Source organism: Caenorhabditis elegans, chromosome III (assembly GCF_000002985.6).
Source record: "Caenorhabditis elegans chromosome III".
NCBI classification, from domain to species: Eukaryota; Metazoa; Nematoda; class Chromadorea; order Rhabditida; family Rhabditidae; genus Caenorhabditis; species Caenorhabditis elegans.
Window position 1 is genome coordinate 12,942,523 of NC_003281.10, and position 25,073 is coordinate 12,967,595.

Consider the following 25,073-nt stretch of genomic DNA (forward strand, 5'->3'; position numbering starts at 1 on the left):
TTGATGACGAATTGCTCATTGGGATTATAGTCACGCCCCTCTTTTGGAGCAACTACACAACTGAGCCACAGTAATCCTTGGGGGCGGGGTCAGTAGGACCCCCTCCGGAATAGGGAAAAGCTCAGTTCACCGCCAAAAATGTCCTCTGCTGCTGCTGACGAAAGTGATGCTGTGCTCGAGAATCTTATTGCGAAAGGTGGGTTACTGTAGGTTGAATGGGTCTCGCCACGACAATTTTTTTCGATGAAAGGTGTGCGCCTTTAAGGAGTACTGTAGTTTGGAATTTTTATCGATTTTTTAAAAATAGTTTTTCGATTGCATTGATTCTTGACAAAAACTATGAAAAATCGATAAATATTCCGAACTACAGTACTCTTTTTAAGGCACATACATTTGTTTGCATTCCACAAAAAATGTCGTGTCGAGACCGCAAAATTTCGCGATTGAGTAATAAAATAAAAGTGCCAAATTTCACAGATTCGATGTAGAAAATGAAGGTCTTTTGAAATTTCTCAATACTAATTTACACATATTTTTATTAGGATTTTTTTTAATATAAAAAATCTTCTCTTGTCGATTTACGCAGTTCGTGTACTCCTCGTGGAGAAGTTTGTGTGCAGTTTTGCCCATTTTCGCTAATTTTTGATTAGTTTTTAAAAAAATTAAAGTCAGATTCAGGCAAAAATATATGAATTTGCTGTTCAAATCCCCGTTCGGCAAATTCATTTTCCGGCAAATTCGGTAATTTGCCGATTTGCCGGAAATTTCCATCTTCGGCAATTTGCCGATTTGCCAACTAGCCGGAAAGTTTCAATTCCGGCAATTTGCCGGTTTGCCAAATTTTTCAATTCCGGCAATTTGCCGATTTGCTGGAATTTTTCAATTCTGGCAAGTTGCCGTTTTGCCAATTTGCCTGAAATTTCCATTTTCGGCAATTTGCCGGTTTGCCGGAAATTGTCAATTTTGCCAATTTGCTGATTCGCCGGAAGTGTTTATTTTCGGCAATCTACCGGTTTGCCGATTTGCCGATTTGCCGGAAATTGCAGTTCCGGTAATTTGCCGCTTTGTCGGAAATTTTCAATTCTGGCAATTTGCCGATTTGCTGGAAACTTTTAATTTTCACTTTTAATAGATTCCCGGCCAAATAGCATAAATTCTTAAAAATATAATAATCCCTAAAAACTGAAAACTTTCCAGAAATCCTTCCCCAAACCGGCAACTGGGAAGGAACCGAGGAATTTCTTAATCGAATTGTTCAGGTAAATTTCGAATCATTTTTTTAAAAATTTTTCAAGTTTCCCTGCGTTTCCAGGTTCTTCTGAAGTACATCAAAGATCAGAATGATCGTGATCAGAAGATTCTGGAATTCCATCATCCAGATAAAATGCAAATGTTGATGGATTTGTCTATTCCAGAGAAACCGGAGAGCTTGTTGAAGCTTGTGAAGGTAACGAAAAATAATTTTGTTCTTTCCTATTAAGCTCAGGATTAGGGGCTTAGGCATAAGCTTAGGCTTGGGCTTGTGCTTGTGCTTAGGCTTTGGCTTAGGTTTAGGCCTAGGTATAGACTCGAGCGGCTCAGGAAATATTAATTAGTTTGAACTAGGAGTTTGAAATATTCGGATTTAGTTTAAGAGCGGAAAAAAAATTGATTTTCCGAAATGCGATCAATCAATGATTCGCTCCGCCCAATATTCTACCAATCAGTTGAAGTGGGAAGAGCTGGAAGACGCTGATTGGTTTGAAAGTGGGTGGGGTAAATTGCTGATTGGTCAGCTTTTATTTTGGCGAGAGTACTAGCGAAGGGTTGCCAGAAGGAAAAAAAACTTAATTTTTAAAGAATTTGGCCTATTTTGTAGTTTTTAGCAAATTCGACTATAAAATTTTGGGAAAATCTTAGATAAGCCTAAGCCTGAGCCTAAGCATAAGCCTAAGCCTAAGCCTAAGCATAAGCCTAAGCCTGAGCCTAAGCCTAAGACTAAACCTAAGCCTAAACCTAAGACTAAGCCTGAGCCTCAGCCTAGGCTTAATCATATGACGCAGCCTAATCCTAAGCCTAAGTCCAAGCTTAATCCATGCTCAATCTTGAGCTTAATACGAACAATTTTGAAAAATCAAAAATTCTTCAGCTCTAACGAATCTGTCAATTGCTAGTCGTTCAGAAAATTCAAATATTCTCAAAAAAATTTCATTTTCAAAGTAATAATAATTCCATCGTTTTTTCATATCCTTGTCCCACCAAAAAACATTTTTTTTTCATTTCCAAATCCTATTTCCGCACTCATTTTTCTCATTTCGCCCTCGGGGCACAATATAAACCATTAACATGCTCTTTTCCTCTTTTCTACCAGACATCTCGAAAACACTTGAAAATGGGGGGCTCCAGTGCTCTTTTCATTTGCACACACATACAATTTCCCCAAAAAAAGGACATTACAGAGCTGTGAAGATGTGCTTCGATTGGGTGTACGTACTGGACATCCACGCTTTTTCAACCAAATCTCGTGTGGACTCGACTTGGTTTCGATGGCTGGGGAATGGCTTACCGCAACTGCAAATACTAATATGTGGGTATTTGAGGGGAAGGATTAAGCTTAGGCTTAGGTTTAGGCCTAGACTTAGGCTTGGGCTCAGGCTTAGGCTTATGCTAAGCCTTAGGACTAAGCTTAGGCTTAGGTTTAGGCCTAGGCTTAGGCTTGGGCTCAGGCGCAGGCTCAGGCTTATGCGAAGCCTCAGGACTAGGCTTAGGCTTAGGCTTAAGCTTAGGCTCAGGCTTAGGCTTAGGCGTAGACTTAGGCTTAGGCTTAGATCGTGAAGGGACTTTCAAAATTGGCTTCAGAGTTTTTTCAAATTTAAAAACTCCGAGAAAATTACCAAAAACTCAGGAATTGCTCCTGAGGCACACAGATGAGCATTTTTACGTGTAAATTGCTCAATTTTGTTGCGATGAAGTTTTGAGAAAAGTCCCGCAAAACTTTCTAATCCAGCAATGAATATGGAAGGTTTTCTGAAATGCAAGCTTATGTAATTTTTTACATCTTTATACATAGATTATTAATAGAGAGGTTTTTTTAAACTAAAATTTGCTAGTAGGCTAAAACCTATTCAGAGTGGTACAATGCATTTAAAAAAAAAGAAAAATTGTTTAATTGTGTATTGTAATGTGATTGTATAGTGAAGAACTGACCTCATTAGGCTTTCACATAACAGTCAAATTATACTCAAAGTGATGCTCGTACTTGGCTGAGCTCTAACAAGCCGAAATTATAGGCTCAGTTTAAGAAATTTAACAGTACTTGCCGATCTTCAAAGTATACGTCAAGAAAGCGACAAAAAATTTAACAAAGGCAGTAGGCAGGCAGGCGCTCTTTCCTATGATAATAGTTAATAATATAGTTTTCAAATGTATAATATTTTAATAAAGCCTTTAGAAAATTTGAACATTTTTAAAAAAGTCTGGAAGCTAGAATCTTTCAGGTTCACCTATGAAATCGCGCCTGTCTTCATCCTTATGGAAAAGTCGGTAATGGCCAGAATGTGGGAAGCAGTTGGATGGGATCCGGAAAAAGCTGATGGAATCTTTGCACCAGGTGGAGCAATCGCCAATTTGTATGCAATGAATGCGGCACGTCATCAACTTTGGCCACGTAGCAAGCATCTCGGAATGAAGGATATTCCGACATTGTGCTGCTTTACTAGCGAGGATGTAAGATTTTTTTAAAATTTAAAGAATTAATTTTTGGCTGTTACTTATGAAACATTTATTCAACATTGAAATATTCCTCAATTTTTTGAATTTTTTTTGCGGGTTTTCTCAAGTTTATACGCAAAAATTGATAGTCCTTGTAAAGTTATTCGGCAAAATTTGGCAAAACTTGTTTTCCAATATTGGCCGAGCTCGGCAAATTTGGCAAATTTGCCGTGCTCCGAAAATAGAAAAAGTTTCGGATATTCCCAGGCTATTACTGAATCCTTAGCACAAGCGGCAATTTTCGTTCGGCAATTTTTTTTTGTCGAAAAATTCTGCAAAATTTGACAATTTGCCGGAAACTTCCAATTCCGGCAATTTACCGGATTGCCAATTTGCCGGAAAATTTCAATTCCGGCTAATTGCCGGTTTTGACGATTTGTCGGAAATTTAAATTCTGCCAATTTGCCGATTTGCAGGAAATGTTCTATTTCGGCAAACAGCCGGTTTGCCGAAAATTTCAATTACGGCAAATTTTTTTGTCGACAAATTCGGCAAAATGCCGGTTTGCCGATTTGCCGGAAACTTCCAATTCCGGCAATTTATCTGTTTGCCGATTTGCCGAAAATTTTCAATTTGCCGATTTGCCTGAAATTTCCATTTTCGGCAATTTTTCAACTTGCCGGAAATGTTCGATTCCGTCAATTTACCGATTTGCCCATTTGCCGAATTTTAGAAAAAATGTTTCTCCACGAGGAGTACACGAGCCGCGTAAATCTACAGACGTTTTCTGATTTTTTTTCCGGCAAAAGCCGGTTTTCCAATTTGCCGGAAACTTCCAACTCTGGCAATTTACCGGATTGCCAATTTGCCGGAAACCTTCCATTCCGGCAAATTGCCGGTTTGCAAGTTTGCTGGAAATTTTTATTTTTGGCAAATCGACGAATCGCCGGTTTGCCGATTTGCCGGAAACTGTCAATTCTGGCACATTGCCGGTTTGCAAGTTTGCTGGAAATTTTTATTTTTGGCAAATCGACGAATTGCCGGTTTGCCGGAAACTGTCGATTCCAGCAAATTGTCGGTTTGCTAGTTTGCTGGAAATTTTTATTTTTGGCAAATCGACGAATTGCCGGTTCGCCGATTTCCCGGAAACTGTCAATTCTGGCACATTGCCGGTTTGCAAGTTTGCTGGAAACTGTTACTTTTGGCAAATCGACGAATTGCCGGTTTGCCGGTTTGCCGGAAACTGTCGATTCCGGCAAATTGTCGGTTTGCTAGTTTGACGGAAATTTTTATTTTTATTAAATTGACGAATTGCCGGATTACCAATTTGCCTGAAACTTTCAATTTCGGCAAACTGTCGGATTGCCAATTTGCCGGAAACTTTTATTTTTAGCAAATTGTGGGTTACAAATTTGCCGAAAATTAAAAAAAAATTTAAGTGCAAACCCTGCCGATTTGCCGATTCGTCGGAAAAATTGTTTGCCGCCCACCATTTTTGAATAATTTTGTTCGGTCAAATTTTTAAAATCCAATTTTGTGGGCCGTGCGGCAAATTTCCAAGTTTGTCGAGCTCGGCAAACGGGAAATTCGGCAATTTTTGAAATTTTTTCTCTGCCACTTTTTTCCTCTAAAACCTTAAATTTGCAGAGTCACTACTCCATCAAATCTGCCTCCGCTGTTCTTGGCATTGGCGCAGACTATTGCTTCAACATTCCAACCGATAAAAATGGAAAAATGATTCCAGAAGCTCTAGAAGCTAAGATTATCGAATGTAAAAAAGAGGGTCTGACCCCGTTCTTTGCCTGCTGCACAGCCGGCTCAACTGTCTACGGAGCATTTGATCCATTGGAGCGAGTCGCAAACATCTGTGAACGTCATAAGCTCTGGTTCCACGTGGATGCCGCTTGGGGTGGTGGAATGCTCCTGTCTCCCGAGCATCGGTACAAGCTGGCAGGAATTGAGAGAGCTAATTCAGTGACATGGAATCCACATAAGCTCATGGGAGCACTTCTCCAGTGCTCGGCATGCTTGTTCCGTCAGGATGGACTACTGTTCCAGTGTAATCAAATGTCGGCTGATTATCTATTCCAACAAGATAAACCGTACGATGTGAGCTTTGATACTGGAGATAAAGCCATTCAATGTGGACGGCACAATGATGTTTTCAAGCTTTGGTTGATGTGGAAGAGCAAGGGAATGGAGGGATATCGTCAGCAAATTAATAAGTTGATGGATTTGGCCAACTATTTTACCAGGAGAATTAAGGAAACTGAAGGATTTGAGTTGATTATTGAGAATGTGAGTTTCGGTGAGCAATTGCCGGTTTGCCAATTTGCCGGAAATATTCAATTCCGGCAATTTGCCGAGTAGCCTTTTGCCGGATATCAATTTGCCGGAAGTGTTTAGAGGACTTAAACCTGTGTCTTTTTGAAATTTTTTCCGTTTCTTTAGATATTCATAGGATGCGTACAATTTTGCCGATTGAAGTTGAAATTCTGAAATTTCCAAAAAAAAAAATGTGCAAAGCCACTATTTGCCGAAAATTTGGGCAATTGCCATTGTTCCGGCAAATTCGGAAAATGGGCAATTAGTCGGTTTGCCGATTTGCCGGAAATTTTCAATTCCGACAATTTGCCGGTTTGCCGATTTTCTGGCAAAAATCGTTTGCCGCCCACCCTTGGATCATAATATTTTGGTCAATTTTTCGTTTTTTTTTGTTAATTTTTCTAAACACTTTTTTCGATTTTGTGATTATCTCTGAAAAATCGAAAAAATATTAAAAAAAAAAAGGAAATTGAAACATCTAAACATTTTTTAAACTGCTTGAAAAATATCTAAAACACTTTAAATCGAAAAAAATCAAATTACATACCTTCGAGGCGAGTTATGCCTGTCTTGTAGGCAGGTAGGCACTGCTAGGCACCTACTAGGCAGGAATTTTGAAGCCTGCAGTATGATTACTTCTTTAATTTTTATGAAATTTATAAAATGTTTCACTGGGTTTAAAAAAAAATTAATTTCAAAGTTAATTTAATTAAAACAAAAAAAAACTTCAAATTTTTCAAATTTTCAGCCCGAATTCCTGAACATTTGTTTCTGGTACGTGCCTTCAAAGATTCGAAACTTGGAGCCTGCTGAAATGCGTGCTCGTTTGGAGAAAATTGCCCCAAAAATTAAAGCCGGCATGATGCAAAGAGGTACCACAATGGTTGGATATCAACCGGATAAGCAGCGACCAAATTTCTTCCGAATGATTATTTCGAATCAGGTATGGAACAGGCGTTTAATGTAATTTTTTGAAACAAATAATTTGGTAATTTGGCAAAAAATGAAATTTTTTATATTTTCTATTTTTTGACTGTAAAGAAAATATTTCAATTTCGAAAATCTTGTGGAGGCAACTTTTCAATAATTTTTTTCTCAAAATTTTCAGGCAATCACTCGCGAGGACCTCGACTTTCTCATCAAGGAAATTGTGGACATTGGAGAGTCTTTGGAATAATTTTTTCGCGCTGCTTCTGTACCTTTATATTATTTTGAGCTCCCCATATGCTTCTTAGATTTGAAAATGTTCAAGAAAACCTGAAACCCAAAAAGAAATGTATATTTTATGAAACAGTATTTAATTTATTTATTGCATTATTTCATATTATATAAAGATTGTAGTGAATACGACACTTTTTTATAGATTTTCTGAATTCTCTGTATATGAATTACCCATTTTCAACAAATTAAGACAATTTTTTATTTTTGTCCAATTTTTCAGCCTCTAATGACTGCCCTTTTTTAGGGCAAAAAAATAGTTTTTAAATGCAGAAAAAAATGCATAAAAGCCCTAAAAATTGAAAAAAAGGACAATTTTTTAGTATTTGTACACTAATTTTGAGTACTCTAACTACAAAATTAACCATTTTAGAAGAGTTTCAAAAGTGTGAATTTTTGTCAATAAATGCCAATTTTTGCCACTTTTTAATAGTTTTTGATGGGTTTAATCTAGATTTTTGTTGGATTAAACCTAAATTTTTTGAATTCTCCGTATATAAATTACCCGTTTTCAACAAATTCAGACAATTTTTTATTTTTGCCCATTTTTTTCAGCCATCTTATGACTGTCCTTTTTTTGGGCAACAAATAATTTTTCTGAAAATTTTCGAAACTCAAAATTGATCTCCGAACACTAAAAAAAATTGCCCTTTTTTTAGAATATAGTAGATTTGAATATTTTCAGAAAAATTATTTTTTTTGCTCAACAAAAAAAGGACAGTAAGATGGCTGAAAAAAATGGGAAATTCATTGTAAAAATTCACAATTTCCAAACTCTTCTAAAATTGTGAATTTCATAGTTAGAGGACTCAAAACTGATCTCGGAACACTAAAAATTGTCTTCTTTTAGAATATAGTAGCTTTGACCACTTTCAGGAAAATTATTTTTTTTGCCCAAAAAAAGGACAGATGGCTGAAAAATTGGACAAAAATAAAAAGTTGTCTAAATTTGTTAAAAACGGGTAATTCATATATGGAGAATTTAGAAAACTAGGTTTAACCCACAAAAAAACTATTAAAAAGTGGCAAAATTGGACAATTTTTGGCAAAAATTCACACTTTTGAAACTCTTCTAAAATATTTAATTTCGTAGTTAGAGAACTCAAAATTAGTGTACAACAACTAAAAAATTGTCCTTTTTTCAATTTCCAATGATTTTGTACGATTTCAGAAAAATTAATTTTTTTTTTCCAAAAGGAAAAAAGTACAGTCATTAGATGGCTGAAAATTGGACAAAAATAAAAAACTGTCTAAATTTGTTGAAAATGGGTAATTCATATATGCTGAATTCAGAAAAACAAGGTTTAACCCTTCAAAAACTATTAAAAAAGTGCAAAAAATGGGAAACTTATTGTAAAAAATCACAATTTTGAAGATTGATCTCCGAACACTAAAAAGTTGTGATTTTTCTGAAAACAGTGGTTTTAAACAGATTTAGAAAAAACAAAATTTTGACCAAAAAAATAATAATAAATGTAAAAAAAATCATTTTCAAATTTTTGATTTATGAAAATTAAAAATTTTGAACTTTAAAAAAAAAAAAAAAATCAGAAAAAGTGGGAAAAAATTTACTATTTATTTTGAAAATTCCGTAAACTTTTAAATGATATAATCGCCCCTTCCTCCCCTTCTCAAAAAAATTTATTTCTGTTTCAAAGAGAGTTCGGTGGCAAATCAAATAATAAAATAAAAGAAAATTCTCATCTTCTGCAAACAATGGCCGATGCATTTTTCGATCCAACTGCTCCCGTCGCGAATGATCAGAAAAAACCCGATGACGAGTACCACAATCTCGCCGCGATGCCCTACGACAATCTGAATCCAAATGCGCCGACAGTCGGAGGAACACCGCCACCGCCACCGCCAGATGCTCACGGAGCCGCCGGTGGGCTCGTATCGGATAAGAAGGTGGCAAGTGGTGATGTGGTTGGTGATGGGGTTCAGGAGTTGCCCGAGTCGGATCCTTCGTCCATTAAGCCGAGAGTCAATAAGGCGAAGATCAAAAAGTTGAAGAACAAGCTTGTGAGTTTTTACGTTATCGATTTTTAAAAATATTGATTTTCTATGAATTATCGATTTTTTCACAAAATATCGATTTTCTATAGATTATCGATTTTTTAAATACCGATTTTTTATAAAAGTTCGATTGTTCGCAAAATATAGATTTTTTATAGATTATCGATTTTTTTTACAAAATATTGTTTTTTATAAATTATCGATTTTTTTTATTAGTGATTTTCAATAAATTATCGATTTTTCAAACATTGATTTTCTATAGATTATCGATTTTTAAAATATTGATTTTTTTTACAAAATATCGATTTTCTATAGATTATCGATTTTTTTCTAAATATTGATTTTCTATAAACTATCGATTTTATTAAAATTATTGATTTTCCATAGATTATCGATATATACATTTTTAATTTATCGATTTTCTCCCCACTATTGTGCAAAATATTCCTCCCAAGAAATCTTCAAATATTTCCAGAAAAACGCGAAAATCGTCTACTGGACAATGCTCGGAATTTGGACGATTTGTCTGGTTTTATTCGTTCTCGTTTACTTCAGTATTTTCCCGCTTTAAATAAAACAGTTTGGGTGGAAAATGAATAAAGATATTGGATTTTTCGTTCGATTTTGTGTTGTTCTTCAAAATATAGATTTTCAATAAAAACTATTGATTTTTCAACAAAAAATAATATTGATTTTCTTTCAGTGTTCGATTTTTCAGGAATACAATTATCGATTTATTTTAAATTATTGATTTTTCATAGATTATCGATTATTTTTTAAATATTGAAAAAAAATGATCGATTTTCAAACATTGAGCCATAATGAATTTTTGATTTTTTAAATATTGATTTTTCATAGATTATCGATTTTTTTTTAAATATTGATTTTCTAAAATTATCAATTTTTAAAAATACTGGTTTTATAAGATTTATCAATTAAAAAACTGATTCGTAGCAAATTAACAATGTTTCAAAAATAGAGATTTTTTTATAAACAATCGATTTTTTAATTATTGATTTTCTATAAACTATCGATTTTTTGAAAATATCAATTTTCAAAAAAATGATCGATTTTTAGAATATTGATTTTTCGAATATTACTGACTTTCTATTAATTATCGATTTTTCAGAAATATTGATTTTGAATAAATTATTGATTTTTTAATATTTCGATTTTCTTTCAAAAATTTCAAAAAAAAAAAATTAAAGCCATTTATTATCGATTTGACAGGATTGGACAGTAAGGAAAAATATGAACATTAGTAGGCATCTCTGGATGTGCCAAATGAATACAACCCGTGTGAGTAGGTCAAAAAACTGACAGGAAAAGTCGAGAAAAGTAAACGTTTTGAAAAAAATGAAATTGATTGGAAAAAAAAAACGTAGAAGTTTGCCCGTATCGTAATAGATTAGAAGAACGATGGAGGACTGGAATCAAGCAGTTTCCTGTTGTTGACACGTGTCACAGGAATCGATTTTCTCGTCGAACGGCTCCACTTGGACAGTGGCGACGGCAACTCCGAATCGCCGGCGGATCAGGGAACGGGCTTCGGCAACATTTTCCATGGCGCGGTTAGGAGATTCTGGAATATTGGAAGAGTTAGAAAAATATATTTTTATTAAATATTAAAATTCAATATCATGAAAGGCAGCACTTTTCCCTTGCAGAACATTCCAGGAAATTTCCAGAAAACTTTGAATTTCCCGCCAAAATTGTTTCTCAAAAAATTTGAATTTCCCTTCAAAATTCTCATTTAAAAATTTGAATTTCCCACCAAAAATCATTGGAAAAAATTGAATTTTTTTGCCAATTTTTTTAGAGCACATCTGAATTTTTTTTCAAAAGTTTCATTTAAAAAATTTGAATTTCTCGCCAAAACTGTTATTGAAAATTTTGAATTTATCTTCAAAACTTCAATAGCACGTGGTGTCAGGCTGTCTCATTGCGGCTTGATCTACTACAAATGCGGGAATATTTTTACAGAAAAATTGTCAGCACGCTCTTAACCATGCGAAGTCAGATGAGATGTATGCGTCTCAACTCCCGCATTTTTTGAAGATCAAATCGAAATAAGACATTCTGACCCCACGTGCAACAGAGAGACAATTTGAATTTCCTGCCAAAAAATTTTTAAAGGAAAACTCGATTTCCCGGCAAATTTTTCGAAAGAAAATTGTTTGAATTCCCGCCAAAAATTTTATAGCCAAAGTTTGAATTTGCCGCCAAAACTAACAGTTTAAAATTTTGAATTTCCCGCCAAAATTCCTATAAAAAATGTTCGAATTTCCCGTTAAAAATTATTCTCAGAAGATTTAAATTTCCTCCAAAATCTTTATATCAAAACTTTGAATTTCCCGCCAAAAATTATTCAGAAAATTTAAATTTCATTCAAAGTTTTTCAGAGAAAATTTGAAATTTTTAAAATCCAATTTTTGCTCTAAATTGAATTTCCCTTCAAAATTTTCATTTAAAATTTTGAATTTCCGGCCAAAAATTGATTGAATAAATTTGCATTTATATCCACAATATATATTTAAATTATTTGAATTTCCCGGTAGAAACTTCAATGGAAAAATTTGAATTCCCCGCCAAAATTATTTTTTAAAAATTTGAAATTCCCGGCAAACATTTTTAAAAGTAAATTTGAATTCCCGCCAAAATAACTATTGAAAAATTTGAATTCCCGCCAAAATCTTTATTGAAAAATTTCAATTTTCCGCCAAAATTTTCTCAGTTTTACTCAAAACTCCAAAATGAGAAGCCACTCACCAAGTGCCAAATGCACCGAAAACGCAGTCTTATCCATTCCAATAGACCATAAATGCAAATCATGAACACCTTTTACACCTTCCAACGCACTCAACGCCTTCTTCACATCACTCAAGTCATAGTGGCTCGGTGTGGCTTCCATCAAAACGAAAAAGATGTCCCGCATAACTGTAACCGTCGTGAAGAGCACGATAATCGAGAAAAGGAATGTGCAAATCGGATCGGCAAGTGTCCATCCGGTAAACCTAATGATAAGGGCAGCAATCAGGACTCCAATGGATTGCACCAAATCTCCAATGACATGAATCAGAGCAGCTCTAACATTCACATTCTTTCCATCATGAGCATGTCCATGACTTGAGTGTCCTCCATGAGTGTGCCCATGACCTCCAGTTCCGAAGTGCAACACCAATCCCATAACGATATTAAAAAGGACTCCGACGCCCGCGGTGATGAGCATCACATCAGCATCCACCTCATGCTCATTGTTCACAATTCGCTGAATAGCGACGACGACGAGCACTGTCGTGAGCACCCAGAGAATGATCACAGACGTCAGAGCACCAAGAACTTCGGCTCGCTCGTAACCGAATGAAAGACGCTTCGATGCGGGAAGACGTGCACAACGAATCGCAAAAATTGAGATGATGAATGAGAGAAGATCACTGAGCATGTGTCCGGCGTCTGTCATAATTGCTAGCGATTGAGCCCAGAATCCACCGACGAACTCGGCGGCGATGAAGACTGCGGATAGTGCTGCAACTGCCCATAGCACTTTTTCTGCTCGGCGACCCTGGAAACGAGAAATATTAGTTGGAAAATCCAAACAAAAAATTTTATGTCCATTTTTTTTTTGGCGAAAAAATGTTTTTTTTTAAAGTTATACACTGTGTTTTTAAAAAAATTACTACTAAAATTGTGCGGTAACACTGAATTCTGAGAATGCATGTGGTGCCAGGCTGTCTGTCCCATTACGGTTTGATCTACAAAAAATGCGGGAATATTTTGCCCAAAAAATGTGACGTCAGCACGAACTCTGCGTCTCTTCTCCCGCATTTTTTGTAGATCTACGTAGATAAAGCCGAAATGAGACATTCTGACATCACGTGAGACTGCGTATTGCACAACATATCTGACGCGCAAAATATCTCGTAGTAATTCAGTAATTCAATAAATTACTACTTTAGCGCAGTTTTTCTTTGCTTTTTCGTATTATCTTTGTTTTCATTCTTTGCTTAATTTTGATATTATATCGATAAATCTATGAACATAGAGCCGCGTAAATCGACACTACAGTAGTCATTCAAAGAATTACTGTAGTTTTCGCGTCGAAATATTTTGCGCGTCAAATAATGTTTTGATTTTTTCAGAAAAATATTCAAATGTATAAATTCTTGTCATATTTTTTGCGTTTTTTTTTCGCATTTTTGTCAAAAAAACGTCCCGCTAACTGAAAAATGCCTTGATTTTTATATATTTCAAATAAAATTGCAATTTTTCAAGAACATTTTCAGGGAAACTAATTTAAATTTGGAAAAAAAATCAGTTATTGAAATTTTCGACACTTTTCCAATATTTTTCAACATTTTAGGATGAAATATTCAATTCACAGGAAGTCGTCGTATTGCTAGATATTTGTGGGCGGCAAACGATTTTTTCCGGCAAATCGCCAAATTGCCGGAATTGAAAATTTTTGGCAAATCGGCAAATCGACAAATTGCCGGAATTGAAATTTCCGGCAAATCGACAAATTGCCGGAATTGAAAATTTCCGGCAAATCGACAAATTGCCGAAATTGAACATTTCTGGCAAATCGACAAATTGCCGGCAAATCGGCAAATCGACAAATTGCCGGAATTGAAAATTGCCGGCAAATCGGCGAATTGCCGGAATTGGAAATTTCCGACAAATCGTCAAATTACCGGAATTGAAAATTTCCGGCAAATCGGCAAATTGCCGGAGTTGAAAATTTCCTCTGATATGTATAATTGCGAGCTCGTGTTTTGGCTTGATTTTAAAAAAAACACATTTTTATGCTAAAATGGTCGATTTTGGGCTTTTTACATAGATAGCAATAATTAAAATTAAAAGCAACATTTTTTGAAAAATTTAGTTTTAATATAATGGTCATTTTAATAGAGGTAAAAGTTGAGCCATGTTGCAAAAAAATTTGCTATGTACCTTTTGATATTTCTCATCATGACTATGCTTATGCGCTCCTCCTCCTGCTCCACTACAATCCGAAGAGGAATCATCATTATTGTGTGTGTGTGAGTGCCCATGACCCCCATGAGAGTGCCCATGCCCATGACCGTGATGATGGTGGTCAATAGAGTCGGCAGATACTCCAGAATCCGAAGAGGACACCGACTGGGTGTCCTCTTCGATGTTGGCGGGCAGGTTGGATGAGGAAGAGTCACGTTTGTCACTGGATAGGCGGATTGATGACGGAGATATCATTGAGATTGTCATAGTTCTAGAGATTTCAAAAAATATATTTAACGGGAATTAAGAGAAATGAGTACGGCACGTGTATGTGTGTCAGGCTGTCCCATCAAGGTTTGATCTACCAAAAATTCCCGCAATTTTTGTAGATTTTCGTAGATCAAAACGACGTGGGACACTCTGACAAGAGCAGCGAAATTTCAAAATGAAAAACTTAGTTACTTAGTTCCGCGATTTTTTTTGTTGTCCCCTTTCAAAGAACAACACAAAGACTGGGGAGCGGTGGAATGCGTTTTGACAAACAAATAAACAAGACAAAAATGGGGTGAAAAAAGAGAATAAGGAACACAATAAACAGGAGAATAGGAAAAGGAAATGGAGAACAAAATTGAATATGGGAAAACGTTCTGGCTGATAGGAAAAAAAGGAAAAAAATTGAGTGGGAAGGAAGGTCGCAAGATTTTTTTATGCAAATTTTTAAAAATCAAAGATCTTTCGAGTCATGCAGGAATTTGTTTTTTTTTTGGATATGAAGCTCCAAGAGCTCCGCGAGCCAGCTTACTTTTGGACGTATTTCAATAGAAATACATTTTTTTCTAAAATTAGATTCTTATGAAAAAGTTAGTACTTTGAATTGAAAAATTCGAAGGTTTTCAGTGCATTTTTTAAAGTTTCAAAGCCAGTGAAATTTCGTGAATATTTTCAAAATCTGTATTTTTTTGGATTTTTTTCCAAAAAATTTTTTTTTAATTTTCAGTTATTTTTCAAAAAATACCGACTTAAATGCCAGATTTTTTTTCTTCAAATTTCATCGTTTAATTCAAAAAAAATCCGGCAATTTTTAGATTAAAAAGAATAGAAAAAAAAATATTTTTTGCCTTAAAAAAGTTTAGAAAATTTTCAAAAAATCGAAAAATTTTATATTTTATTTTTCAAAAATACAATTTCTGAAAAAAACCTCAAGTGGTTCTTAAATTAGGTAAACATTTAATTTTAAGCTTCTACAACTTTTATGAAAAAAATTTTGACATAAAATTTTCAAAAAAAAATCAGTTTTAACAAGATAAAAAGAAATTAGCTTGAAAACTCCGCTTTGCACAAATTTTTAAGTTTTTTGGAAAAAAATTCCAGGAAAAAGTTATATGAAAAACCAAAAAATTCATGCCAAAAGTTCAAAAAAGCAAAAAAGCAAACAAATTCTTACAAAAAATTGGAAACTTTTCAACAGAAAAAAAAACTTCAAAAAAAATTCTTATTGCTTTCTGCAAAGCAATAAGAATTGCAAGACTGAAAATGTGAGGCATTCAAAAAAAATTCACAAGCGCATAATAAGAAACACGAGGAGAGAGATTATAGATAGTCAATGAAGGAAAAGCAGAAGAAGAACCAGATTGTATTTCCTGCCATCAAGCATCTATCTATCTAGCAAAAACGAGAGACTTGCAAGTGAAAAGTGAAGGAAAAAAAAAACGATTTTGATCTACCTCCCTGTAAACGAGGCGAAAGTGTAAAAATTATTGTTAAGCTACTGGGAATTTAATTAATTTTAATTTACAGACTTTGGCAGACTTCTAGAAAATAAAAAGGTGAAACAAAACTTTGGTCAAGATCGTTTGATGTGCCGTTTATGTAGGCGAGAGATGGACATAAGACTGCCTCTAAATGGTCTTCTGAATTCAAAAAGACACAAATTCTATGTCTTGAACTTCAAAAAATAAGTTGAGAAAATGTAAAGATCAAGTATTTTGTGTTTTCATCCATCAAAAATCCTTCAAAAATCTCAGAAAAAAGTTGTTGAAAATTTGAATTTTTTGGGGTCGAATTTCCGGTATTCTCTACTTTTTGGCTACATTATTATTTTTTCGACAAACTCCCAGAAAAGTTGTGGAAACTAGGGAGGAACTACAAAAAAAAAGGTACAAATTTTCAGGGCTTGAATTGAACTTTTTCAAACTAGTTGGGGAAAGAAGGAGTCAACAAAATAATTAGTGATTTTTTAGAACTCATCAGAATTTTTACAAAAACATTTTACTTAGGCTTAAGATGAGGCTAATGCTTAGGCTTAGGCGTAGGCCTAGGCTTAGGCTTAAGCTTCAAATTAATTTGTGTTCAAAAATTGTGATCTACAAGATTCTTAGGAAAAAAATAAGAATCCTTTAAAAAAATCATCTTCTGATCGCTTGATCTCTGATTTTAATACAATTTATATATAAAAAAAATATTATTAGATGCCCTTTAAAAGGCTCATGTGATAACATAAGTAGCAACAATATCACGTGGAAAAATATTAGGTAATTTAAAAATATTTTCTAGAGAACTGAAGAAAGCAATAAAAGTGCAGAAAATGTGAAACGGAAATTGTTTCGAAAAAAGACAAAAAAAGAAAGAAAAAAAGGAGGCCGAGATGATTTACACACCTCCCACACATATGAGAAACTAGTTTTTTTTTGTTGGAAAAATGATAGAGTTGAGACAAAAAAAAAGAGAGATCAAGTAAAGTGAAAAGGACGTAATGTGAACCGAACTCTTTATCAGTATAGGTGTCTTAAAAAAGTGTCAGCATTTTCGTGATTAAATGTCGGGGCTTTTTCATAAAATTTATATACATGTCGACGGAGGAGGAGGAGGAGTGAAAGTGTGATAAGGGGGAGACGTCATTCTAGTTTGTGATACAGTTTCGTGAAATGTATTCCGGAGAAGTACTGCAATTAGAAATGACCTTATTAGGAGTGTGCGGCAATTGTGGCGAATTTGCCGCAAACACCTCAAATTGGATTTTAAAAAATTGACCGAAACTATTGATTTTGTTCAAAAAATTATAGTAAAAAAACATAAAATTGAGGTATTCAAAAATTAAACTTGTGCTAAGAATTTAGTAATTTTGGAGCTCCTAGAAATATCATTAAAACTTTTTAAAATTTTTTTTTGGAGTTTGCCGAGCTGGGCAAATTTTGACTCCTTATGATGGCTCAAAGAGCTTCAAAATTTAAAAATCTTGCCAAGGTCAGCGAGTTCACTCACAAAACTTATAGGATTAGTGAAAGGTTACTGTAAGAGCGCTTAGTAACGTAACCTGTGCAAAAAGATCTACTTTTAGCCACAGCGACCATGTCGTATTTTCTATATTAGTCTCGCACTTAAAGGTGCTTTAGTCAATTTTTTAAAAATTGCTTTATTAGACTCTATATTGTTTGAAAACACGAAATTTCATAATTAAACTTCTTTAAAACTTCTCAAAAAAAAGGTTATGGCGGCTCAAAAAATGACTTAAAATAGGTTAAAATTTGAAATTTGACAGACTTGTCAAGCGGCTGGAAACTATTTTTTTTTGAAATCACCGTCTAATTTTAGGTATGGAAATCAATTATTTTTCTTTTTCAACTCAACTTGAGTACAATTAAGGTCGAAGGATCACCAGATTTGGTAACTTGCGACATAGACAAGTTGGTCAAATTTCAAAATTCAACTAATTTGAGGTCATTTTTTGAGCCGCCATAACTTTTTTTAAAACTTTTTTCAGCATTTTTCAAAAAGTTTCATTATCAAATTCGGTGTTTTCTGACAATTTTGAGTCTAATAAACTTTACTGATATCTCAACCAATTAAAACTTTTTACTAAACAAAAATTAATAATAAAAACTTGGCAATTTTTGATCATTCCTAGGACCGCCAAGATGAATTTATGGGTTGCACTACTATTCGAGGAAGTATGGTATACTATCGACTACTGTAGTTTCGAGAGCATCAGGAACCTTCTCTTACAGAAAATATTTGATAATTCCTAGAACCGCCAAGATATGAGCTACGGGTAAAATACGGTATATTATCAGTTGCTGTAAGGTCACGTGTCGCCTGTTCCGGTGAGAACATCAAGTTCAAATGCACAACGAGTAAGTTATTAAAACAAACAAATAGAAAAAAACACATGTCACTTGAACTTCTGACTCAGCATGATTTCATCAAAAATCGTTCATGTATTCCGCTTTTCATAAGTTTCTTATCAGTAAATGTCAATTGAAGGAAAATAGAAAAATGAAAAATGTGAGGGTCAAAGATGGGGGAAAATTGAAAGGACTGTTTATAGGGCGCCAACTATATTTATAGTACTGGCGGGAATTTTGTAGGGCATATTTCTGAAATTTTGAAATTTTAAATTCTAGAAATCGTCATCACATGGAAGCTATGTAGTGGACGACGCCTTCAGAATTCTTTCAATTTTTCTCATAATTATTAAAAACGACGAAGAGACATAGACAACACCGGACATATCAGAAGGCGTTGATATGTGACAGTAGCCATCAAACATAATGTATCAAGTGGACATGGAGAAGGACCGGAATTTGGCAATTTTTGTGTGGTGATATTTTTGAAGATTCAAAGAGAAAAATTTTAAGATACAGAAACCGACGAAACTTATGAAATTTCGGGAATAAAATAGATTTGAGCCTAAATCTTAGCCTAAGCCTAAGCCTAATTGTAAGCCTAAGCCTTAACCTACGCCTGAGCCTAAGCCTAAGCCTAAGCCTAAGCCTAAGATCATTTAAACATTTTTCCGTTCCTCATGATCTTATGATGAAAGTGTGAGAAATGTGAGTTAGCAAGGAAAAATGATCGAAACATCACGTTTCTATCTCGTTTCCAAAAATGTTCAACCAATCAGTTGAAAGTTGAAATCAGAAACTACAATTGATAAAATGGAAAGTTAAAACTACGGAAAAAAATCAAGCAGGCAATCTAAAATTTCCGTAAAAATATATTACGAGAACACAAAATTCTGGGAATGCGTATTGCGCAAAATATCTCGAAGCGAAAACTACAGTAACTCTTTAAATGACTACTGTAGCGTCGATTAACGGGATCGGGTTTTGCAATGAATTTCTTTTTTTTTTTAATTTTTATATTTTATCGACAAATCAAAAATCGAGTCCGTAAATCGACACCAGAGCCCAGATACATTCAGTGTAGTCTCAGTCGACCGATGCTAACAATTTTTGTTCCGATGGTTCAATGACATCATCACTGTTCTTGCCCTTCAAAGATTGAAAAGTTTGTACGGAGAATGGCCAAGAATCGGTTTTGATTGGATGTATCTATAGTAAATAACGTAAGAATTAGAAAAAAAAATATAGAAGAGGTCAAAAATCTACCTCCAGAGACCAAAATACAAAAAATTCTTAAATTAGAATTTGGGGCTGTCCAGTAATTATTTGAAAAGAGTAGCTTGAAGAAAAATCTGGCACAAGATTCTGGTCTCATAGCGAAATAAATCGGGTTATTGTAGTTTTAATGAACTCTTGGAAGCTACGAAAAAGAATCAGAATTAGCTGAAATCACGGAGTCTTCTGTTCCATTTTATACCACGTTTCCTGGGAGCAAACACCACCAAATTCGTGGCACTTTTCTACAAAAAAAAAATCGTAGCGAAATATCAGCATAATGTTGAAAACATAATGTAGAAACTAGCAACTAGAAAATCGTGCGGGAAATGAAGAATTTTTTGACTGAAACTGAGAGAGATAAGGATTGTGATTGTTTTTCTGGAAAAATGATTTAGTTTCATAGATTGAACATCATTTTTCGATTGCTTTTTTTTGATATCGTTTTATTTATAGGCAGGCACGCCTTGGCACGATTGCCTTAGTTTCGCCTACCGCCTATTTCCCAATATAGTATGCTCAGCCTTCAATCTATAGGCACGTTTGTATCCAGGCATAGGTCGCCTTGAAGGCAGGTATGCCTACGTGTGTGCCTTGGTTTTTTGTGCCTACGTGTGCCATGAAAATAGGCAAATAAGCAGGCAGGTATGTTTCATGTACTTTCAAGTCAGGCAGGCTTTTCATGCGAAAGTGTGCCTAGATGCCAGGCACGCAAGCATTCTTGTGCCTACCTGTCTTTTTGTGCCTTGAAGTCAGGCAAGCAAGTATTATTGCGCCTACATACCCCGCCTTTCATGCCTAGGTGTGCCTTAAAGCCTATAATATTGCCTAGGTACATTGCCTTCTGTGCCTACATTTACCGTGATATCAGGCAGGCAGGTAAATGTCTGCCTACACGTCGAGCCTTTCAAGCCTACATGTGCCTTGAAGCCTATAATATTGCCTAGGTACCCTGCCTACCGTGAAATCAGGCAGGTCGGTATTTTTGTACCTACCGAGCCAAAAATCTTCAACTCCGAATCTATAATCCCCAAAATAATCTCTATTCTTTCTTGACATTTACCCCATTTCTTTCAATTCAAAAAAATAGGTCTCACCTTCGGTTTCTGGTCGCCACCATCATCATCACGCGGCGCTTTTATTTTCATAATAATTTCAGAAGCAGTTTTTTCGAAAATAAATTGAATAGAAAAAAAAAACTGACACCAGAAAAATAAAAAAAAGTTAGAGGAGGTTGGGCGGAGGAGGACGGAGTTGATAACAGAGAAAAAAAGGCTGATTTTGAACGGTAAACCATCAGATTGGGCTGGGTTAAATCAACTGGAATTGTTGTTACTGTCAAAAAAAAAACAAAAGAAAGTGTTTGGAAAATATGCCTGCCTGCCTCCATGCCTGCTTTGGAAATTATATTTTTAAAAATAGAAAATAAATCTTGGAAAAGGCCCCATCACGGATTTCTGGCTCCCCTCAAAAATTGAAATGGAAGAGTTTTTGCCGAACTAGGCCAGGCCATATCTGGAGTAGATTTACTGCGCGTTGCGTGTCGCGTCGCGGCTCGATTTTAGTTGTAAAACTAAATGTATTTGTCCGTGTGGAGTACACGACTTTCCCACGCGTTTTCCGGCAGGCGATTGTCAATGGAGCGCGAAAATTTCAATGAGGAAGACCAGAACCCCGTGCGACCTGTTATAATCTTAGTGAGAAAATTAGTTAGCGGCAAATTTGCCAAATTTGCCGGGCACGGTAAATTTCAAAATAGTGGGCTTGTCAAATTTGCCGAGCTCGGCAAAAATTTGCTCATTTCAAAATTCGCCGCACAACCTGTAATTTCTGATTTTTGGCAATTTTCCTTATGAATACAATTGTTTTGGCACTGCGCCAGAAATTCTTGTTGTTTAACGTTGCACTTTCACTTTACAGCGACCTCCTGTCCTTAGAAAAGTTACACACTTGACCATAAATAGGGGATTATCGGTTGGTCATATAGTGGTTTGATTTTTTGTTTGTTTGTTTGTTTGTTTTTGCTAGATTTTGCAAAAGAGACTATCACTGGCACTGCAATGACAAAAAATCATAGCAACAAAAATTCCACAAATTTTCTACATTTTATATAATTTTTTGAAAATCGGAAAAGTCTCAGTTTTCACTAATTTTTTGGAAGTCGTCAATCAAAAAAAACTGATGTTTCAAATCCCGGGGTGGGCGGCAAACAATTTTGTCCGGCAAATCGGCAAATTGTCGGAATTGAAAATTTACGGCAAATCGGCAAGATGCCTATTTGCAGAATTTGCCGGAAAAATGGCAAATTGACGGAATTGAAAATTTCCGGCAAATTGCCAAAGTTGAAATTTTCGTCAAATCGGCAAATAGGCAAACTGCCGGAATTGACAAATTACCGGCAAATTGGAAAATTGTCTATTTGCCGAAAAAAAGCTGAAAAAATGGCAATTGCCGAAAATGTTCGGCAAATATATAAAGAAACCGGGGAAAAAGTTTCAAAAAGGCACAGTTTTAAGTGTTTCCGTCTTAAAAAAATCCCTCTAATCACTTCCGGCAAATTGCCGGAATCCAGCATTTCCGGCAACTCGGCAAATCGGAAATTTGCCGGAGTCCAAAATTTCCGGCAACTCGGCAAACTGGCAAATTGCCGATTTGCCGAATTTGCCGAACGGTAAACACTGCAGAGATTCCAACATTTGAGAGTGCCATATAGTTTTCTCAAAAAGGGGAAAAACTGACTTTTTGGCTGTCAATACAAAAATTTTAAGAAACTTTTCGAACTACTGTGATGTTTGGTCCTTTTGGCCAACTTCCACACTGGTGCTGCTTCACCTTTAAAAATTAAAAAAAAGTTTTTGGTCGACTTCTAAAATTATGGCAATTGAAAGTGAGCCCCACTTTGACTCTAAATTGAATAAAAAATGTTTTAAATTTTTTGAAAAAGTTGTAGTTTGATATATTTTTTTATTTTTTCAATTTTTTTTTTGCACAATATTTATACAAAAAATTCCAAAAAAAAAAAAAAAACTAACCGTATCCTCCCGTGAACTCGCAGAATCCGTAGATCCACCTCTCTCGACTCTGGCAACCATATCGTCGTCGTTCTCGTCCCAATAATGACAATGAGTCGTCAGAATTGAACGTCTTCCAACAAAATCTCCTCCTCCGCCTCCTTCGCCATCTCCCTCCTCCGTCGAAAACGCTACAAATCATAGTCTAAGTTTAATCCGGAAACCGCGTCTTTTTCTGACTAGAGGCGGTAAAAAATTGGTCAAGATCATTTTGTGTGTTTTGTTAAACTACATAAGATGGTCTTCTGAATTTCTGCCGTGCAGAAATCATAGAAGACACATTTTTTGTGATTTTGATCTGCTAGACGCGGGAGAAAGTTTTTTTTGGAAAAGATCAAAAAATGACTCAGATTTTTTGAATGTACTCAATCAAGACAAATTTACTAAAATAAAACCCCGCCAAATTACACATTTAAAGAATTAAAGAAAATTTTGAAAATCTTTTTTATTAGGTTACAGAGCGCTTGTTTTCAACTGAGCGTTTTGCAATTAAAATCGAGCCGCGACGCGACACGCAACGAGCCGTAAATCTACCCCAGATATGGCCGAGCCAAAATGGCCTAGTTCGGCAAACTCTTCCAGTTCAATTTATGAGGGAAGCCAGAAATCCGTGTTTAAATATAAACTTTTTTTGCAAAGTTGAAAAAATCATATTATAAATTTACAAAAATTAATCAGTTTCTAAAAATACCTACATTTTAAAATAGAGGTGCAATTGCGCTCCACGGACAAATAGAAACGGTCCGCCCACAAAACCATGGGTCTCGTTAGGTGTTTGGCCGCAAAACCGGAAATTCGAACGTTTTTGATTGTTTTTCGAAAAACGAAACAAAAAATAATTGAAAACATTTGAATTAACAGTTTTGCCGCCATTACCTAACCCAAAGTTTGGGGGCGGAGCACTTTTATTTAGCCGTAGAGCGCGCTTGCACCTCGACATTAAAAACGAGCATTGTATGACTTTAAACATGCAAAAATCCTCTAAATTTCTCATTAATTTCTCACAAAATTGGTGGTCGAGTTTTTCTTTTACTGCGCGGCCATGTGTGCGGAAAATCTTTTGATTTCTATCAAAAAGTTGGCGCTGATCATCTAATCAAATCAAAGAATTAATGACATCATTTTTATCATTCATTCTATTTCGTTTTCTCATGTGAAACTTTATTTTCTTGTGATTTTCACGGCTTTCTGGCTTCCCTCATAAATTGAAATGGAAGAGTTTTTCCGAACTAGGCCAGGCCATATCTGGGGTAGATTTACTGCGCGTTGCGTGCCGCGTCGCGTCTCGAGTGTAAAACTAAATCAATTTGTCCGTGTGGAGTACACGACTTTCCCACGCCTTGTCCGGCGGGCTATTGTCAATGGAGCGCGAAAAATGCAATGAGGAAAGCCAGAACCTCGTGCAAAAACTCACTCAAACTTGACAAGAGCCACAGTTTGTTGCAGAAATGTGTTGTTGAAAAATTAGAAATGATTAGCTTTTCTTCAATTTTTATTTATTTAAAATGTATTTATTTTTCGTCCATTTCACGTGCAACAGAGCGCGTTTGCTCAAATTATATTTTTTAAACTTTTGAATCATTCCAAAATTCTTATCGTGAACCTTCTTATCAGTTGCACTTTTCGCGCCTGGCACCAAATTGTAAAATTTGAATTTTAAAAATTTTCGTCATTTTTAGAAACTTGTCCTTTTAGGTCTTCTGCAAAAAAACTCACTTTCAGCAAAATTTTCGTCATCTGAAACCAGTCCTCTTCTGTCTGAAACGTCGATTTCAGCCATTTTCTGAAGAAAAATAATTAAAATTATAAATAGGGAACATTTAAAATTAGATTTCTAAATGTGCTCGATTGAGAAAATTCGCGGTCTTGGAACGACAAAAACTTCGTTAATTGCAAAAAGTTGTTGTGCGCCTTTAAAGAGTACTGTAATTTCCAAATTGTGTTTCTGCAGAATTTTTTTTAATCAATTTTTCATGGTTTTTCGATAAAAATCTCAAACAAAACACGAGAAAACAATAAAAAAATTTTAGAGTTTTTTGCAAAACTGGAAAAAAGCCTTTTTTGTTTTTTTTTCTCAAATGTAAATTCTCATAAATATTTTCCAGGTTTTCTACAGATTTTTTTTCTTTTTTATTGATTTTTATTGAAATTTAATTTAGATACTTGATAATTTTATAGATTTTTATCGAAAAAACGATAAAAAATTAATGAAAAATCCGCAAGAACACAAGTTTGAAACTACAGTACTCTTTAAAGGCGCATGCCTTTTTGCAATGTAAAAATTGTATTTTTTTTAATTTTTAAATTTAACTTTTTCAGTTTTCTCCGGGTTTCATTGAAATTTTCTTTTGATATTTGATAATTTAATCGATTTTTATCCAAA

At 35.0% G+C, this 25,073-nt stretch overlaps 3 protein-coding genes across 7 annotated transcripts; 2 read left to right on the forward strand and 1 right to left on the reverse strand.

Moving 5' to 3' along the window:
• Positions 1–128: 128 nt before the first annotated feature.
• On the forward strand, positions 129–7,361 carry unc-25 (the record flags this gene model as incomplete). Of its 3 annotated transcripts, none has more annotated exons than NM_067288.6 (8): positions 129–196; positions 1,198–1,259; positions 1,313–1,447; positions 2,439–2,566; positions 3,477–3,705; positions 5,338–5,988; positions 6,764–6,958; positions 7,124–7,361. In NM_067288.6, 8 exons carry the CDS (start codon positions 139–141, stop codon positions 7,190–7,192), a joined length of 1,527 nt encoding a protein of 508 aa, NP_499689.1. The 3 variants fall into 3 exon arrangements, with proteins under 3 accessions (NP_499689.1, NP_001022831.1, NP_001022832.1); NM_001027660.4 differs by having other exon boundaries at positions 139–196; positions 5,338–5,998; positions 7,124–7,309; NM_001027661.6 differs by lacking the exons at positions 1,198–1,259; positions 1,313–1,447 and having other exon boundaries at positions 167–196; positions 7,124–7,192.
• Positions 7,362–8,889: 1,528 nt separating this feature from the next.
• On the forward strand, positions 8,890–9,861 carry Y39E4A.1 (uncharacterized protein). The gene is made up of 2 exons (NM_067289.5): positions 8,890–9,255; positions 9,725–9,861. Exons 1-2 carry the CDS (start codon positions 8,950–8,952, stop codon positions 9,818–9,820), a joined length of 402 nt encoding a protein of 133 aa, NP_499690.1. The 5' UTR covers positions 8,890–8,949; the 3' UTR covers positions 9,821–9,861.
• Positions 9,862–10,446: 585 nt separating this feature from the next.
• ttm-1 (Zinc transporter ttm-1) lies at positions 10,447–24,473 on the reverse strand (the record flags this gene model as incomplete). Of its 3 annotated transcripts, NM_067290.6 has the most annotated exons (4): positions 10,448–10,831; positions 12,019–12,811; positions 22,652–22,821; positions 24,407–24,473. In NM_067290.6, the coding sequence occupies 4 exons, from the start codon at positions 24,468–24,470 to the stop codon at positions 10,683–10,685; spliced, it is 1,176 nt and encodes a 391-aa protein (NP_499691.1). The 3 variants fall into 3 exon arrangements, with proteins under 3 accessions (NP_499692.1, NP_499691.1, NP_001299904.1); NM_067291.8 differs by lacking the exons at positions 22,652–22,821; positions 24,407–24,473 and adding an exon at positions 14,200–14,649 and having other exon boundaries at positions 10,447–10,831; NM_001312975.3 differs by lacking the exon at positions 24,407–24,473 and having other exon boundaries at positions 10,683–10,831; positions 22,652–22,711.
• Between the last annotated feature and the right edge of the window lie 600 nt (positions 24,474–25,073).